The sequence below is a fragment of the Protopterus annectens genome, chromosome 5.part0 (assembly GCF_019279795.1).
Source record: "Protopterus annectens isolate FY-2018-M chromosome 5.part0, PAN1.0, whole genome shotgun sequence".
NCBI classification, from domain to species: domain Eukaryota; kingdom Metazoa; phylum Chordata; order Ceratodontiformes; family Protopteridae; genus Protopterus; species Protopterus annectens.
Window position 1 is genome coordinate 1,460,707,767 of NC_056735.1, and position 19,309 is coordinate 1,460,727,075.

At 36.5% G+C, this 19,309-nt stretch overlaps 1 protein-coding gene across 1 annotated transcript in view; it reads right to left on the bottom strand.

Annotated features, from left to right (window-relative positions):
- Positions 1-19,309, bottom strand: part of SLC15A1 (solute carrier family 15 member 1) — a 422,183-nt gene that overhangs the window by 317,284 nt on the left and 85,590 nt on the right. The window contains exons 6-7 of the mRNA XM_044071289.1: positions 5,006-5,096; positions 3,722-3,805 (exon numbers count right to left, since the gene is read on the bottom strand). Coding sequence (XP_043927224.1) covers positions 3,722-3,805; positions 5,006-5,096 — 175 coding nt within the window. The remainder of the gene's footprint in view (positions 1-3,721; positions 3,806-5,005; positions 5,097-19,309) is intronic.

The window sequence follows — 19,309 nt, forward strand, 5'->3', positions numbered from 1 at the left end:
AACAGTTGCTAAACAAAGCAATACCGTATTACAGTGAAAAAAGACTTAGCATTAAAACTTCTCTGCCTTTGAAACTCATTCATTGAAACAGCACTGAAACCCACATTCAAAGAAAATGCATTTGGCCAGCGGCGGTTAAGTTTACCTTTGGGCTGTTTTCAAGTCATAGTCCCTTTGCACACATTTAGGACCATGCAAATGTTCTTTGATTCACCCTCCTGATTTATTATTTTTCATCTTTCGGCTTTTCCCGGTTAGGGGTTGCCACAGCAGATCACCTGTCTGCTCATGATTGGCAGTGGATTTTTTACTGTGTCAAGTTGCCAGCCCAGTGCCCAATCTTCCACAGAAGGTACACATGCATGCACTCATACCTAGGATCAGTTTAAAGCATCCAATCCACCCACAGCATGTCATTGGGATGTGGGAGGAAACTGGAGCACCTGGAGGAAACCCATGCGACCACAGGGAGGACATGCAGACTCCACACAGAAGGCACCCCAGCCGAGGATCAAACCAGAGACCCTCTTGCTGTGATGCTGGCCACCTACCTTCCTGATTTATTCAATTATAAAATATATTAATTAAATGATATCCCTTGTATAATAAAGCAACACTTGTTAGACCGCATTTTTAATTTAGTTTTGAACATTTTTCCAGTAAACAATGAAACAAAACATATGATCCACTTATAACAAAGCTGCCCAATTCAGAACATTTCAACTATAAAAGGCCACTCAAACATCTGTCATTACAATCCACCAATATCAGTCAATATACACAATCTCTGCATAAGTAAACGTCATCTGAATAATTCCACATTAAAGAAATCTGAATCAAATGAAGAGGTTGCTGATAGAAAATAATGTTATATTTCAGTGTTTTCATCTACAAATTCAGTGTCTGCTTCCCTTGAAGAGTAAATTGCATATGTTACATTAAAAAATGTAAGCTGGTATGTTGAAATAGGGAATGGATGGCAAACTGAAAAACAGGTTCATGGTTAATAGGCATCTCTATCCAAAGGAGAACATACTCAGGACTGCAGCACCTTAAAATACAAATGTATATGCTGTGGGAGTAGTAGAACCTACAGTCTTCTGCATCAAGATGCAAGTATGCTAGCTGTTATACTATTAACACTGCTTTAAAACTCTATACCACAATAGTTAACCCATTTGCTAAACAAAATAGTTGCACATTTTAGAGAGCTGCATCTGGAAATAGTGTATGTGTACCTGTTATCCTCCCATTGAATATCCTCCACTGGTGCCAGTGGTGAGGATTGAGGCCTCTTGATTACTGGCCCAGAGGAGGGTCTTCATAATAATGATAATAATAGGAAAACATAATTACTGCACCACTGTGCACCATTCCTATTCCAAGCAGTTTAAATCAACAGTTCTGTCTGAAACTCCACACACATTGATTTACACAGAGATTGAATCCATAAGTACTCAGGCTTTCTTCAACAGAAGCACAAGAGGTCTATCTGGGCAAAGTCAGAAATAATGGGGGGGGGTGCCGAAAAATATGGACAGATCTTAAAGACTGCTCTTATAAGCTAAGAAAGTTGCTAGAATGACAGATTTTGCCGTATTATATATTTTTTTCTGAAGGATACGAAGTCTGAAACTCAAACATATGCTATTATTTGGAGACTTCAGTCCTCACTGATTTGTCAGAAAATCACACATTTTATGAGGAAAAGATAAAAAATAAGAAGCGAAAATCTGGTCAGTTGAGAGGATGGCTCCTGCTGCTATAACATCTCACAGTCATAACCGCATACAAAATGATTTACCATGCAGCCAATGTGTCTGTGTGTGTGTGCATGTATGTGTGTGTGTGTGTGTGTGTGTGTGTGTGTGTGTGTGTGTGTGTGTGTGTGTGTGTGTGTGTGTGTGTTACTTCACAAATTATATTTAGCTGTACTAATGCAACCAACAAACATGAAATGTTTGACAAAACAACCTGACTGTAATGACGTGTGCATGGCAACAGTGGCATTAATGACCAATTTAGATGCTATAAAATGGTTACTACTCATATTTACAAACTTAAAAACAGCAGCGACTACAATGGCAACAAAAGTGCTAGCTGAAGAGAGAAGAATTAGAGCTATTGTGTGTTTATTTGCACGCATCCAAAGCCATCCTATTAAATATGTGCCTAACCTGCAGTCTTTGGGGTAGCCACTAAACTAGTTCTCGCTTTTTCACGTCACCCTTAAAGTTCAACATTCAGCTTCTGCTTTGGGATAATTAATATTATAGAAATCACTTGGAAAATTTCAAGAGGATTGAGAAAGGGAACTGTTTGGGAACCAAATCTGTCTGACTCCCAGAGTGTCCAAACAATTACAGTAGAAAACAACTTGTCATACATACGAAAAAGAGGAATGCTAACAAATAGCAAAAAATATAAACATAATACCCTCACTTGTTAGATCCTGCTATTACCATAGAAACCACACTTATTATAACAAAAAAAAGAATTCATACAAGACTCGTTGGTTAATTCATCTAAAGACACTCTGCTCAAACTTTACTTATTTTGAGTTGTAGAAAGTTCATGGTTCATAGTACTGTGTCACATTGAAAGGGTCCGTTAGTTTCATTTTAAGAAGTTTTTCAACAAATTTCTATAGTAAATAATAATACATCATAACTTGTTTTAAGCATAGACTCTTGTTTTAACCATGCTATGAACTTCCTAATTGCACAGGTGTTCCACATTTAGTCTGTGTTCCGTATTAAAAGAGGTAGTATTCGATGTTTTAAAATGGAAGGTTGATTTTGTACCGGTTTAATATTTGACAGCTCTTAAGATGTACAAGAGGAGTAACACAGGTTTTTGCCACAGCTTGTTTCCTGAAGTTTGTACTTCAGCAAGATTCTGCATTGTGTGCTAACTTATGAGTGGATTTCAGTGCTTAGAGTTTGCTTACCTGCTAGTGCTAGGCTGGATAATGCATAATTGTAATCAAATCCAAATGAACTGATAACCCAACTGTCTGCCAAGTACTGGTGCTGACTGTTTCTTGCTCTCTTTTTCCCAGCATGCAAACTGTGGGAATAGAGCGAGAACCAATCAGTAGCCATCCAGCCATCCACGTCACTTACGTGACTGCGGACGTGGCAGTCCGATCCCCTTCCACTTTACTGTGGTTACAAACTGCATAGATTTCTGGACATCTGTACACTAATGCCTTCTCTTCTTAATCTGAACTGCTGTAACAGTAGTCCTAATTTACAGAAAGTATTTTTTTTAAACCCGGAACTCACCGAGCACACATGCGCAGTTTGAGTTCCGAGACTTTAACAGCGAGTCAGTCAGACTTGCAGCTAAGCAGCCAGGACTAAATATTTTTTTTTTAAATTCTTTTTCTTTCTTTTCACAGCAGGGGGGGGAGGGGCTGAAGTCCTGTAGTCCAATAGCACGAGCCACCACTAATACCCATGGTACATGGTATGCCTACTCTTAAACAATATCTCTAAAAGGTTTTGACAGGCAAGAAATTCTCTTCCTTCCTTCAGAGGTGACCCCCCCACCCCTCATTGACTCAGCCATTATTTTATTCCTGTGTAGAGCCCCAAAGCTCTTTATGAGTTTTATAAACAGCTGTTGGAAGAGGCTGCAGGTGGTATTAAATAAGTGCTGTCTATTAGCCTTGATCCTGGTGACCAACTGTTCCTGTGTTACAACATGCAGAACTTACCCAGGGCAACAGCCATTAGTGCTGCAGGAACTCCAAATGCCAGTGGGTAGCATTTCTGCGTGGTGTGGATTCCGCACTCCTGTCCTGGAAAAAAACACAGAAAAGAGATGTTTAAAATTATGCAGGAAATTATTTTCTTTGCAATCTCTAAACAAGTATCGTAGCACTTACAACTTGTGAATGACTCAAGAGTCGGATTAGTTTTACATATACCATGCATGTGAAGATTCACATTCTATCAAAGCTCTACAACAGTTAGGTACAAGCTGTTTTTTCAAGCAAAAATGAAGAAGTCTGCTGGCTGTTAGGTGTGGGAGGGTAGAGCCATAACTATGGTGCAGGAGACCAAGATTTATTGCAGAGGGAAACACTGAGGGGCCAAGCAGGGGTGTAGTGGAAATAAGCAGCAGTTTGGCATTGCACATATCTTTGGGGGAGGGAAAGGGGCTTTCAGAAGGGCCATAACACTCATTATAGATGGGTGGGCTACAGCCCTTACACTAACAAAATGTACTGGCAGTTTACTCATGGACTTGAGCCAAACCAAAATCATTTCATGTCAGGCATAGGGCACTGGGTGGGAGAAAGGGTAAAGCATAACATTCAAGAAAAATAAACTGCCCAAGAAGGATGACTCCCTTTTGCCTGTCCATCACTGCAGCTGGCAATTTGAATTCAGCTGACCCATGGGGGATAAAATTGAGTAAGAGAGTGAGAAGGGATTTGATGGTCAAGGATGGGAAGGCCAATTTTTATAATTATCCCACACTGACCATACCAACCACACTGTCCCAAGCAGCAGTAAACTTGCCTGTATTATGCTAGTCATGGCAATCTATGCATCAGTAAACCAAAGCAGGCCTAAATGGAACTATTTGTCACTCTGTGTTCATATTGTTAATCTTCTGATGTGATTAGATGCATCAGCTCATATCTCTGTGTCTATGTCTATATGATGTAATTATATGTAGATGGCGGACATGTTCTGTAATGTTTAGTGAAGAAAGTACAGTATAAAAAACCTCACGTGTAACTTGACAAGATACTGTAAAATAAACAGCATTGCTAGTTCTTGTTTGAGAATATTGCAGTGTACAGCCTAACTAAACATATTTAAAACAAAACATTCAATGTCGTTTCACTTTATATAAACACTGTTCCCACTGAATCTTTGAAGCAAAGAGAAAACCGAAATGCTTGTCTTTGTTTAGCTGCATCTTTACCATAAAATACATTATATGGCCTCACTGCAGACTAGATAAGAGTATAATTGTGACAACCTACCTCTTAAAATGGGAGTGATTAAAGTAGACAGAAGACTTCCAGCATTAATAGAGAGGTAGAAAATGGAAAAGAATCGGGTTCTTTGTTTGTCCTGAAAAAAAAAAGAAAATTTGTCAACACATATTTAATAATAGATCTACAATGAGATTTGAAATTGAAGTATGTATTTTGCATAATACTCTTTTGTGGGGATGTGTCCTCAGGATAAGAAAAGTAATTTTTAGTGGCATCATGACAGCAGACATAAACAGGACTAAGCTACTTATTTTATGTTTAGTTCATGCAGATGTATATATATATTATTTATGACACTCTACCATTGGATTATATATAATTTCACAGAGTCTGAGTCCTCCTGCACGTCTCTTCCTTGTTCCTAAGATTACTTCAAAGGACTGTTAACACTTTTTGTAACTCCCTCCTACAAGCCCAGATTGAGCTCACTGGTCACTACCTAATGACCGGTAAATAATTAGTATACAGCACACTACATTCCAGAAAAGGGGTACCAATAACAACAACTGATGTGTGGGTAGGGGAGAAAGTTTTTTTTTGAATAGTTGTTCCCTTGGATCATTACAAGTCATAACAGCGTAATGCTCATGTCAACATCTGCTAAACACCTAGGTTCTTTATCATGCTAACAGCTAACAATCTGGATTGTCACCTGAGGGGCACACCCCACACCTCAGAATAGCTGAAAGCAGCCATTTGTCTTACTCATCCATCCTCCCCTGCCATTCATCCTCTGGGCAGAGTTTATTTTTTAACATGAATTGGTATCATATTTAGAAAGTTCGCCATGGCAGTGTTAACCATCTGTAAAATGAAATTCTTAAAGAAAGCTCAGTTGTAACAATATTACTATTGTTAAACTCACAGTCAAAGAAAAAAGAACCGGGACTCACAATTTTATTTATGGCATTAAAATGCATGCCAACAGCTACAGCATAACTGCTTTCTTTTTTGTGACTTTAATTTTAACAGGTAATTAATAGAAACAGTTTCATTAAGTCTCAGAGGTACACCTGCATTTAATAACAATTGCTATGCCAGTTTTCAGTTTTTTCCTAAATGTGTTTCAAAATCTTGACCCCCCCCCCTTCATCAGGTTCCACATTGTCTAGAACATTTAATTTGAACTTTTAACAATAGTACAAACTCATTTGTTCTTGTATACAGTGTTCTCTGTTTCTTCTTCTTAATTATATAACATATACACAATGACTGGCCATTAGTATTCAAAAAGTAGCATGCTGATTGGTCAGCCCAACCACTGTGCCTGTTGTAAATCTGAGCATATACCAATGGAAAAAGGTCCAGTCACCCAGACTTTCTTCCATTAATGTAAGGAATAAAAATTTACTTTTCTTTCATTTTTTTAAAATAAACTCACAAAACTGGAGACCCAAATGAATGAGAGAGATGGCACAGAGAAAAATAAAAGGATAATCGGGTATGTTATGCAAAATTAAAGAAACATACCTGATTATCCTTTTATTTTCTCTGTCCCATCTCTCCTGTACATTAAAAGCCTCCCGGTTACTTTTTTTTTTTAATTAACAAAAAAAAAAAAAAAAAAGCAACCGAGATATTCTTTTCTCCACTGCTTCCTTTACACAGCACTGGTGCACTGTGGAAGTATGGGAATGCAAGTCCCATATGTCTGCAAAGTACATCAGCAATGCCCCAGGATACCAAGTAAAATGTTGAAGAGAACCATGGCACCATTATACAAAGACATTATTTAAGAAAAGTAAGTGATTTTTTTCTTAAATAATGTAATTATATAATAGCAACAACCAATGATGTGGGTGTGGTATATTGAAGATTTACCCACAGTTGGCTTTGTTTCATCACTCGGGCTTTGCCCTCGTGATTAAACCACATCAGCTGTGGGTAAATCTTTAATATATCACACCTACATTATAGGTCATTGCCATAATATATTCTAAATTCAAATTTTCTGATGGTCTTGCAAAATTCAGAACTATCTGTGCCAGTTTGTTTCTGTGTGGCATGTTTGGGTGTACATCCAATTGTGGGCTTCATCATCAGTGCTGATATATTGAGAACAGTCCATATGTAGTGCTACAAGCATTGTTTATCTGTCTAGATGTGCTAAGTGTGAAGCATTTTTTGTTGGTAAGACCATGTTATATTCGCTGCAAGTATTTAAGCACTGAATGATTTTTTAGTCCTATGTTGTTCTGAAGAAGTCTCCTACAATGATGAAAATGCATAACAATACCACTTGGCATCTTTGATACTTTATTTTTTTCTCTTCATTCATTCCCTTACCAAATTATGTAATCTGTCTGCTTCTAGATTCTAGGTCTCATTTATCTGTGGTGCTACTGTTATTGTTTATTTATTTATTTAGTTAGTTTAATTATTTTTTTTATTCAAAATGGCAGTGGCTGACTGTGTTGATATTTATATACTTTTTGATGATGTTTTTGTTGACTTTTATATGTGGTCAGTTTTATCTGGTCATATTCTCTCTGCATACTGCAGATATTAACATGGGTTTCTGATGGTTCTGGTACTTCATGTGCTGCTCTGTTTTAACATTCTTAAATCACTTTCCTATGCCTTAGTTATGCTGTCATTTCTCAGAATGACACTTGCAGTGTATTGCTACTATCTGCCAACTGTAATGCCTACTGTGAGAATATAGGGGATTAGAAATACATAAAATCTTGAATGCAAGACAAATGTTATGGTTTTGCTAAAATCATACTTTGAAGCTTCTCTGTTCTGCTGCAGTAATGTCAATTCTTTCAAAGCTACTAGAAGTGCCATAGAACATTCTATCAGATGTGAGCAGCACATTATTGTGAAACCTGCAGCAACTAGTTCAACGCTGAACTTTTTTTATCCTACTTCCTGTGTTTATGCCCTTTATCATTGGCTGGAGCTTCAAATGGTTCTTTCAACTTATCTCTCTCTCTCAATCTCTCTCTCTCTCTCTCTCTCTCACACACACACACACACACACACACACACACATATATATATATATATATATATATATATACAGGGCCAGTGTTAGCATTTTGGGGGCCCCCAGCAGATGTCAAGCTGGGGCCCCCCTAGGCACTTCCAGTCTATGTATCACCCTGTCACTGTCACCCTTCCTAAGCAACCTTTTAGTTCATGCTTGAAACATTTAGGAGTAGTATGCACTGACTGACATTTAGCTACAATAGTCTTACAAGACTTGTGTACTACCCTGTGTTGGCCCATCTCACAAAAAGGGACATTTACAGTTAATGGCATTTAGTTGCAGCAATGATATATTGCAGCAACTTTATGTACAGGTCTGGCCTTAGGTGAAATGGTGCCCTAGGCCTAGTGTTTCAGACCTCCCCCATACACACAATTGCCTCCAGTCTTCCCCACCCCCCCTCCCCATCTTGGGCTCCCCATACCATACACATTACTTTGTTTCTTCCTTTTCTCACATTTTGCCTTACTTTTCAACATTTTCAAGAAGCTATAACTTTCTACATGCTCTGAAGTGCATTTTAAAGTTTTTCTTTTCTTCTTACACACCTTTCCATTCAATAATGGCTTGAACAGAAATTATGATTAAGTAAAGAAATTGTGTTGCTGTTCATCTTTAGTTTTCATTGCATCCTTTCAACATAAATTTCCTGAGCAAAGACAGTACCGTAATAACCATTTAGGAAATAAGAAAAGAATTTCAGTTTTATGCTTTTTTTTTCTTTCAAGGAAGACATAAGTTGTACCAAGGCAAAGATGACAGAACAGTAGCTCACAATAAACTAACAACCCTTTGTTGTCTGGATACACAGGTCCTATCTGGGAATTGTCTGCCTCCCAATCCCCCCAAAAAGACTGCTTATGCATCCCTCTGGTGTTAGAGTGGGATGAAGGCAGAGGTTTAAATTGCCAGAGTCATGTATTTCATGGAACTGCTAATATATATATACATAGTAGGTCTCCTCACTCCTCAACCCAAACTGTCAAACCCAGCCACTTGTATATGTTCTAAGTGTGATTGTGAGAATGACAAAATAATGATCATAGTAATGTATTCTACTTTGTTGTTCCTACACAAGCTGTAGTAATCTTCTTTGTACACCTCTGTGGTATGTGAGAAAAGTAAAAGAAACAGGTACCACACTGTCCTCAGCCCAAACACAAGTTTTAATGACCTCGTGTGTACACCTCTGAGATTTGACTGTGAGGAATAACACCACAACCCCCCCCCCCCCATATAACCTACAGCAGCTTTCTGAACACACACATCTGAACAGGGCTGGGTTTAGAATGGGTGTAGTTGAGAGCAGAGGCCATTATTATCTTTATCCTAAAAGGGTCATATCACAGCCCTGATAACTCCAAAAGATGTAATTAGACTGATAAAAGGTAAACACACTGGTGCTGCCAAGGTAAAATCACCAAGACCTTTATTTAGAATACAAAATGTAAAAACTCCACTGACTAAGTGCTTTCACCCTTGTAGGGCATCTTCAGAGTCAGTTTTCCATGTTTAATCACAGTCATTAAGTACACCTTTCAATTAACAATATAACAATAGCCAAATGTGCACCCATATATGCCAACATGGTTTTAGCAGAATGGGAGGAACAGTTTGTATTGACATCTGGATATAGATCAAGGATGATTACTTATCTGAGATTTTTGGATGACATCCTGTTCCTCTGGAAAGGTACCCGAAATGAATTAGATGAGTTTATAAGTTACTTGAACAATACTACATCATTTTTTAAATTTACTCACAAGGTGCATAGTAGGACCATTGATTATCTTGATTTACGATTATATATTAAAGATGGAGAGAGAGAATCTAATTTATTTAGGAAGAAAACATACAGTAACTCATTTCTACGTTATGATAGTTGCCACCCTTATTATGTCAAGAAGAAAGTGGCCAAAGGCCAGATGATTAGGTTGTCACGTATTGTAAGACGTATTGTAAGTGAGGACAACAAATTCCGGGAAGAATTGGAGGTTTTGGTGGATCTATTTGTTGAAAGGGGTTACCACATGGATGTGCTTACCATGCTTCAACAGGATGTCATCAGGAGAAGGGCTATAGATTTTAAACCCATTTTGGATGACATTCAAAGGGATGTTAGTAACAATAACAGCATTACTAAACAAAAAACTAAGAATATTCCAACTGGGATGGTCTTACAACACAATTCTTTGGCTATGGAAATTAGAAATATTATCCAATGGACATGGAAAATACACTCCCAGTAGATTTACATGATACACTAGGTAAATCACCCCTCTTTATAAACAGTAGGGGTTTAAATATCAAAGTGCTTTTGGAAAGAACTCCTATGACCTTTGATCAAAGACCTGCTAAGATGGCCAATGTGGTAACTGTAAAGCATGCAAATACATTAATGATGGCCCCTTTGTTTTGGTGGGGAATTTTAAGAGGATGTTGAAGAGCCCAGGTTATTGTAATTGTAATACCAACATGGTTATATATGTAGCTACTTGTTTATCCTGTCCATCTTTCTATGTTGGCATGACCACAAGAAAGTTGAGACAAAGAATCTTAGAACACAATAGGGATATCAAAAACAAGAAATCAACTAATTCACTGTACAACCATAAAAAAGACTGTACTAATTAAAAAAAATGTTAATTTTTTGTCATAGACAGGCTATACACTAAGGATTTTGGGGGAGACTATAAAACTATTCTGGAGGTCAGGGAATGCCTATGGCAGGTACGATTGGATGCCAGTAGTGCTCCTGGCATTAATTACACTCTATCTCTAGCATGTATTCTGAAACATAAGGCGGCTTGTATTTAACATGTTGAACCAACAGAACAATTTTTTTTCTTTTCTTTTTTTTTCTTTTTTTTTTTTTAGTTAAAAGTACAAGAGTTACACTTATTGATTTTTTAATATATTTTATACATTCTTATACATTGTTTGTTTTTGTACAATATAATTGTGTTTGGCCAAGGTATTTTAGAATATGTTTTTTTATTGGGGGCTTTGTCACAGTATTAATGCTGTATGAGGAAGGTTAGAGTTTGAAGGGTACATAAAGCAATTCAATTGACAATGTAAGGGTTAAATCTTGAAGTTTTGAGAAAATGGGTTTATTGCATTCAGTTATTTTTGATTATATTGTTAATTGAACAGTGTACTTAATGACTGTGATTAAACATGGAAAACTGACTCTGAAGATGCCCTACCAGGGTGAAAGCGCTTAGTCAGTAGAGTTTTTACATTTTGTATTCTAAATAAAGGTCTTGGTGATTTTACCTTGGCATCACCAGTGTTTTTACCTTTTTCATATCACAGCCCTGCTCAGGTTAAAGAGCATAATCAGAAAAAATATATATATTTTATCACCTCATTTTTCCTCAAACAGTGTTTCTGGAGTCCCCAAACAGTCAAGGATGATTACAAGAGCACTCTGTCTCCATTTATACAGTCTGGAGAGTAGGGATCCCCCAGAGTCTTAGAAGATCTAAGTGTCTGAATGTTCTGGGATACATTTTATGACTTACTTTTGAAATATAATTTCTTGTTAGCTACAATTTTTACTGATACTCAGAAGAATAATATATGCATCCTGGCATTATTGCGTGTGTGCACAGATAAAATTCACTAACATTTTCACAAACACACACACATTATATATTATTTCAGCAATACATTGTGCAACACTGGTACTAGAACACCAGATCAGTGACTGCTGTTGAGCAGTCATCAAACAGCAGCAGCAGGAATGGGTCACTTTTATTTACATCAGTGAGGAGTAATGCAAACCTGTCACTGTCCCTGATTTCACAGACTTTCCCTGATTTTGCACATCATTTTGTTGTCCTTTGTAACAAGTTTGATTTGCATGCAAATCATTCGGGATTACAGACAGTCAATAAATCCAGACATTAGAGTTTTACACTTAATGCCCCCAAAAAACCACGTTGATACAAAAGGTATCATTTTATTATCTTTTTCATTGAATCAGAGTAATATTTAAAACGTGTTCCTGATTTTGAGCCTTTATTCTGCTATTATTGGTATTGAGCTGAATTATTCAGTGAAGAAGTTGAGAGTTACAGTATCTGGTATTCTGCAGGTATTTATAAAACTCCCTTAAAGAGAAAACCATCCCTGAAGATGAGTAGTATTAGCTCTTCTTAAAATCCAAGGTATGCATGGACAGTGGTCACACTGGGCTGCTGATCTGTCTAGTGGTTACCTTGCCTATGTTCATTATCAGCTTTATCCTAACAGGTGCATAGCACAGCCTGTTCAGGTTAAACAGAATAATCATGAAATTAATACATTTTTCTCATCCTTTTCCCCAACCAGCAGCAGCTTTTGTGGGTCCTCACACAGTGAAAGATGATTAAGGGGGCCCCCTTGCAGCCACGTGTATTGCAGGTACCTAAAGCTGGCTATGTTGTTAGTTTTAGTGTAGAGAATGTCCACCAGCAGGGTATAACTAAGCCATGGACACTATGTTAGTGGTAAAATATTTAATGGAATTCTGTCTTCACTGTGTTCCATGGTACATCCAATGCTGTGGAAATCTCTTTTGGGTTTCTAATACCATGACAGGAATGGACCCCATTCCTAAGTCAAAGTAGGATTAAATTTCATCAAATTAGTATTGTTTCAATCTTTGATGTCAGCCAGTAGTGCTCTTCGCAGTGTGCCCAGTAATGACTCCTTCTGCAGTTCGTATGGAGTTACATGTATTGCTAACATATCCAAATACGATTGCAAATTATTTTTTATAAGACCCATTGCATCTACTACTATTGGAACTGTCTTGGTATCTTTCTTCCACATTGCTTTCATTTCTGCCTGCAGATCCTGATATTTTATGACGTTGTGTCTCTCTGTATGCAAGACACTGTAGTCACTAGGTGTAACAATTTCAATGATCATAACTTTCAACAACGAGATCCCTTTGATGCTTTCTAAGCTTTCTGCGAACTATGGCTTTTGCTGTAGCAGGCAACTGAGGAAATGTCAGGAAAATCCTACTAGGACAGCTGAACATTATTAGAGATTAATCAGTCTCTTTAATTGGTGGCAAGTGTGTACCCAAAAAGACTGAATGCTGTAATTAAATCAAAAGGTACTTCAACAAAGTATTATTTTAAAGGTGTGCACACTTATGCAACCAGCTTATTGTATGTTTTTTAGTTATTATATTTTTTTCACCTAATAGCTTTGTTTGTTTTTCAATTGAATTGTACGGGTTATAGGTCACATTAAAGGTTGGAAAAGTTTTGAAATGATTTATTGTGGTGTCATTTTTTTATATCACAAAAACCTGCCATTTTTAACAGGGGTGGGTACAGTTTTTATATCCACTATATATATATATATATATATATATATATATATATATAGAGAGAGAGAGAGAGAGAGATTTTTTTCTTTTCTTTTCAAGGCTGATCCGTAGACTAAACACAAAATAATTTTGAGTCTGGTTTGAAGATCTGCCAAATATTTGATGATGGTGAATAAAAATACATATAATGTATATGAAACTTCTCTGTAGTTTTTTTTTTCATTTTACTTACTATATGTCATCTACATAGATTTATAGTGGCATTAGGCATATTCTTTGTGAAATATTGATTTTAATGCATTAATGTTACTGTATGCACACTTACACTTTATAATACAGTTAATCACACATAATGTGTTACCTACTTTATTCCATTTAGGGTCCCAGGGCAGCAAAATTCTATCCCAGTATTCAGGGGGGTCAAGGTATGATTGTGAATGGGATTCGATCCTCTCACAAGAAGCATACACATGCTTACAGCACATGCACATGTGTATATATATATATATATATATATATATATATATATATATATATATATATACACACACACACACACACACACACACACACACACACACACACACACACACACACACATACACAAACACGAGTTCCCATCAGAATCTCAAACTACTGAAATCCCGAATTTCAGTAGCCTGAGACCAGAAAGGCGAAAGTGAAGAATACAGAAACCCCAGAAGTGCGAAATTCAAAATCTCGAAGTTCGGAGATTTTGAATTAGCAGTTTTGGTGTTGCAGTGTGTGACTGGATGGTTGGAGATGTAGGTAAGTATTTGTGTACGGGTTTTGGGTAGGGGCTTTAGTGTGTGTCCGTGTGTTTTGTTAGTGTGATGTGTGAGTGCAAGGGGAATGTAGCTTGTGTAGGGGTGTTTTTGTGTTTTTGTCTGTGTAGTGCAACCTTGGAGTTAGTATATTTAAGTAGGGGGGGTGTGGGGGGCACAGCCCCCCACATGGGAGTTGCAGGGGGGCTTGTCCTCCCTGCTTGTATGTTGGGTAGGTGTTTGTGTATGTGTAGGAAGGTGTCTTTGTGTCTGTGTGTGCGTTATGTTTTGTATAGAAGTCGGGATTTTAAATTTCATGTTTCTGGGGTTTCAGCTTTATGGATTTTCGGCTTCATAGTCTCGAGATACTGAAATTTGAGATTTCAGTATTTCGAGATTATCAAGTGAATCCAGATATACATATATATATGTGTATATATATATATATATATATATATATATATATATATATATATATATATATATATATATATATATATGTGTGTGTGTGTGTGTGTGTGTGTGTGTGTGTGTGTGTGTGTGTGTGTATGTATACAGACATACAAGTAATTTAAAAGACCAACAGTTTACCTACAAAAATGCTTTGGGATGTGAGAAGAAACCTAAGTATCCAGTGAAAACCCACGTTGCCAATGGATACCCCACAAAAAAAAATGAGACCCAAACAAACCAGAGTACCAAGTGTTATAGGGCACTAAGGCTAACAGCTTCACCACTCTGCTGCCCTATATGTTTATTAGTTTATTATGCTATTTACATCATAGTGGGTGTTCTTCTGAAAATTATTTATCTCCTACTTCAGATTTAAAGCTAACATTAAAAATTTCTTATTCAAAAGAGCATGATGAAAGTGCTTTAAAGCCAATGACATAATGTGACACAGTCTCCTCAGAATAAAGAAAATTCACTCTCTGCATCTCCTCTTCTGGGAGACATTCCCCTCCTGTCAATACTTTTATGCAATGAGATAAATGATAAAAGCTACAAACTTTCCACATATGTAATTTTGGTCCTGTTCCTCATTTTCAACAAATGATATTGTAAATGACGGTCTTATAATCTTGTGCAGTTTTGTGAACATTGCTTATACACTCAGCTTTCTAACAACTGATTCCTTTGAGATTACTAGTAATGCACACGCTAACCCAGTTAAACTGAAATAAAGTAAAGTAAAATAAAATAAATAAAATAATGCTTAGTTAGGTAGCACAGGGAACTCTAGTTTGTTATTACCTACTACCTGACCTTTTGTGAAACAATTATTTGTTCTTAATGCATGTGTTAATTAAACTTAGAGTTTTCTCTGTGCAGCACCTAAACACTTTAGTAAAACTGTTTGAGTGATCGAGTTGAGCCATTCAATTTATTTAAGTAACGCAGTAAATAAGTACATGAATGAATAAATAAATAAATAACATGAGAGTGGATTAGAGGATCATAGCCAGTACAAGGTGAGTAGGTCAGGAGATCATTAGTCCCTTGACACTACCATTATTCTCATAATATATATAGCACTTCCAGGAAGGCAAAGATGTCAGGTGAGTGGTGAATTTGCAGATACCTATCCAGTCAACCAAGTTTTTCTTGAAGGATGTCAGGGTGTCACTCTATTTAACACAGTCCATTTAATCTTAGCTTTTAATCACCATGAAGGGTTATAAATGAATACTGAGTGATGTTTTATATAAAAACAATTTTATATAAAAACACAAACGTTTCAAATACCAACTTCAGAAAAAGTTGTCATAGCCCTTTCACCTGTGTTTTTTTAATTTAAAGCATTTAAAAGTTGCATTTCAAAAATTAAGCAGCCTACAGATATTCAACCTGCATGAAGTTAGTTATTTAGAAGTGAGATTTACAGACTGGTCAGGTTCCTTTACTTCATAATATCTTTCTCTGCTGTCCTCAAACCATTAAGCTCCCTATAAATGCTTAATATTCCTTTCACTATTCCCTTAAAGGAAAGAGACTACAGATTGTTCTTGACTTTCTTAGTACTATAGAAGAAAGAGGAAAGTCTCCCTTTTCTAAAGCATAGATTATAGTGGAAGTAATATGGTTAGCAGGGGCACAACATAAACATCTAACAACTCCTGACATTATGCAGCCAGTCTGCTACAGACCTCTTGATCTCCATCAGGAGACAAACAAATAGTACAGTGTCAAGTCCCTCCTGAGAACTAGGTCAACATTTTCAATACCCAGAAATGAGGGTTAATCCATGTTTTATTTGAAATGTTACAGAACTGTTTGAATCTCTGGCTTCGAGTCACTCTGTAATTGTTTTATTTTTCTGCTGCTTGTTAAATGCTTGGATGGCTTCTAGAATAAAAGAAGAAAAACATGGCACAGACCTGCGGTACAAATGAAAACGTGTTTAAAACAATAAAATAAATGAAAATTAACCAATACAGTGTAACCAAGATAAGCCCATTTGGTGAATGATCAATTTGGTTTTCCTTTAAGGATTAGCTAAATGGTTTGGAGGCTTGATGAAAAGATTGTTTTTGATTGGATAATTTGTTTTATTTAAACTTTTATGTCTTTTATCAATTTGTCTGATGAAGTTTCATATGTTGAGACAAAATCGCTTATCTTGGTAACGTTGTATTAGTTAATTTTCATTTGTTTTATTGTTTTAATATTAAACAAGTTTTGATTTGTACTGTGGGTCCATGCTGCGTTTTTTTTTTTTTTCTATATTTTTTTTGTGTTGTGTTTTCTGGTTTGTTTTTTGACATGGCTAGTGGGGCTGCAAGTGGTTCTTCATCTCAGAATCTTTTTTTGGAGAATGATTTCCAGGACTTGCACCAAACGGTTGGGAATCTAACCTTATTAATTCAACAACTGAGCCAACGTGTCAATCAATTTGTCTCGAGCCATCCAACAAATTGCCTTGGGGATCTCAGGGTAATGGTACCAGTGTCACTACTTGTGCCTTTTCTAACATCAGAGACACTTGTGTACCACATGCTGAATTTGCCAACAGAATGAATCCTCCTTTATTGGAAAGTATGTCCATGATGGTGAATAATAACTCTGTGTCTGCTGATTCCGGTCATGGTTTCTCACAACCACCATAACTTAATGAATGTCTAAATGTGAATGTTTGGTTCAACAATGCTTCTAGAACCAGTTTGGCACAAATGGAGGAATGTTTATCTAAACTGGACTATAAACTGCTGAAGGTGAAAAAGTTCCAATTAGACAATGCATATTTTTGGAGTGTCTAAGAGCTAAATGGTTCTAAAAGGACTTTGAATGTGGCATTTTCCTAAAAGTCTGGTTTCTGGGTCACCATTGCATAATGAATGGCTAGCCCTTTTGAAAGACATAGTAATGAATATAGGGAATTAATTATTAGTTATAATATTAAGCAGATTAATGAACTGACACCAGAAGTAGAATGCATTAATAATTCTATAGTTCAGTTTCCACTGTTTCAATCTTTTAAATATGAACACTTAAGATTTTTTAAAAGTATAGATGAGCAGATGGTGACTATTAAGAACTGCAAGCTCAAAAAACTTGAACGAGATAGGAAAGACTATGAGGAGAATAAGGCCTAGCCATCTCCACCACCGTCGCAGATGTGGGATTCATGATTTGCACCTAATTTTAATCAAGAAGTGGAAGTTATGGAATCAGAGGATCCTGAAGATTTTGGCACTTCTGATAATCAGAATTTTTTTTAGTCCAGCAAGGGGACTTTGGCCTCAGGAGATCAAAGAGAATCCATAATCAGAATTTCCAAAGAACAGACCAATCATATCAAGGAATGACCAGGAACCAGCCAATCAATAATTCCAATCAAAGCAGACATGTGGGGAACAACCAATTATATCAGAGAGGTGGCACCATGAGACAATACAATTACCAGAGCAAGAAGCAATGATTTTGAATCAGAACTCATTTTGTCTAACCCCTTGTACTGTGGTTCAGAACACAACAAATTACTTTTCCATTTATTATTTTTCTTCTTTTAAATTTGATAGACAATGATGTGATCTCTTGGCCTGAGGTCTTTCCTTTGTTCCTATTAGACATATGGATACTGCAAGCACTCTTATGGATCTGAAATGCTATATTTGTAAACTGAACTTTAAACTACTTTTTCAGGATGCAAATGCAGCTTTGGTTCCATTCTAGTACTTATAAACCACCCTTACATCCTATTTTACAATGTTTTGAAAGAATTTATGAATTAGACATTAGGAACCTGAAATAAATTAATAATGCCAAGGGAAATGGATTCCAATCTAATCTTACTCCTCAGGAAATTTTCAAACTAAGTGAAATTAAAGCTAATAACAGTATTAGGATTATGCAACCTGAGAAAGGTGGTGGGTTAGTGTTCATGAACTCACAGGATTACCAGAAAAAGATGTTCATGTTATTCTCTAATGAAACTTATGAAAATGTATCTCAAAATAAATGCAACATTGCTTATGGAAGAATTAGGAGTATTTTAAATAATTTATTTATTGATCAATAACAATTAATGACTTCAGTTATTTAAATGTCTCATATCCTAGAATTCCAACTATGTTTGGTCTTCCAAAAATCTACAAATGTAGGTCTCAACCATCCATGCACCCCATTGTTTACAAGGGAGATTCCATCACCCACCCCATGGCAAACATGTTTGCACATCAAACTAAATGGTTTTGTGATGAGTGAAAGTCAGGTTTGTTATGATTCTTGGGACTTTTTGGAGAAAATTAGTACCTTGCCTTTCAAATAAACATATTTTCACCACAGGAATGTATGTGATCTATATTCAGTGATTCCTCAAGAAATGGTTTTGGAATGGTTCTGTGAATTTTTAATTGCAAAAGGTTGTTCACAGGACCAGGTTAACACTTATGAAACACTTCTGGAACTAATACTGAAGAACAAAAAAAGAATGGCTTTGCCATGGGGGCTGCATGTGGTGGGTTATTTGCTAACATCATTATGATCCAGTGGGAGAAGAAATACCTATTGAATTCAGAGTTCTCCCAGTTTTTTGCCTTTTATATATGCTATGTGGATGATATTTTTATACTTTGGGATGGAAATAATGATGATGTTTCTTGCTTTCTTGAGTATATTAATAAACTACAGATTTTCTTAAGTTTACGTCTATGAGTGACCAAAGGCAAATTTCATAT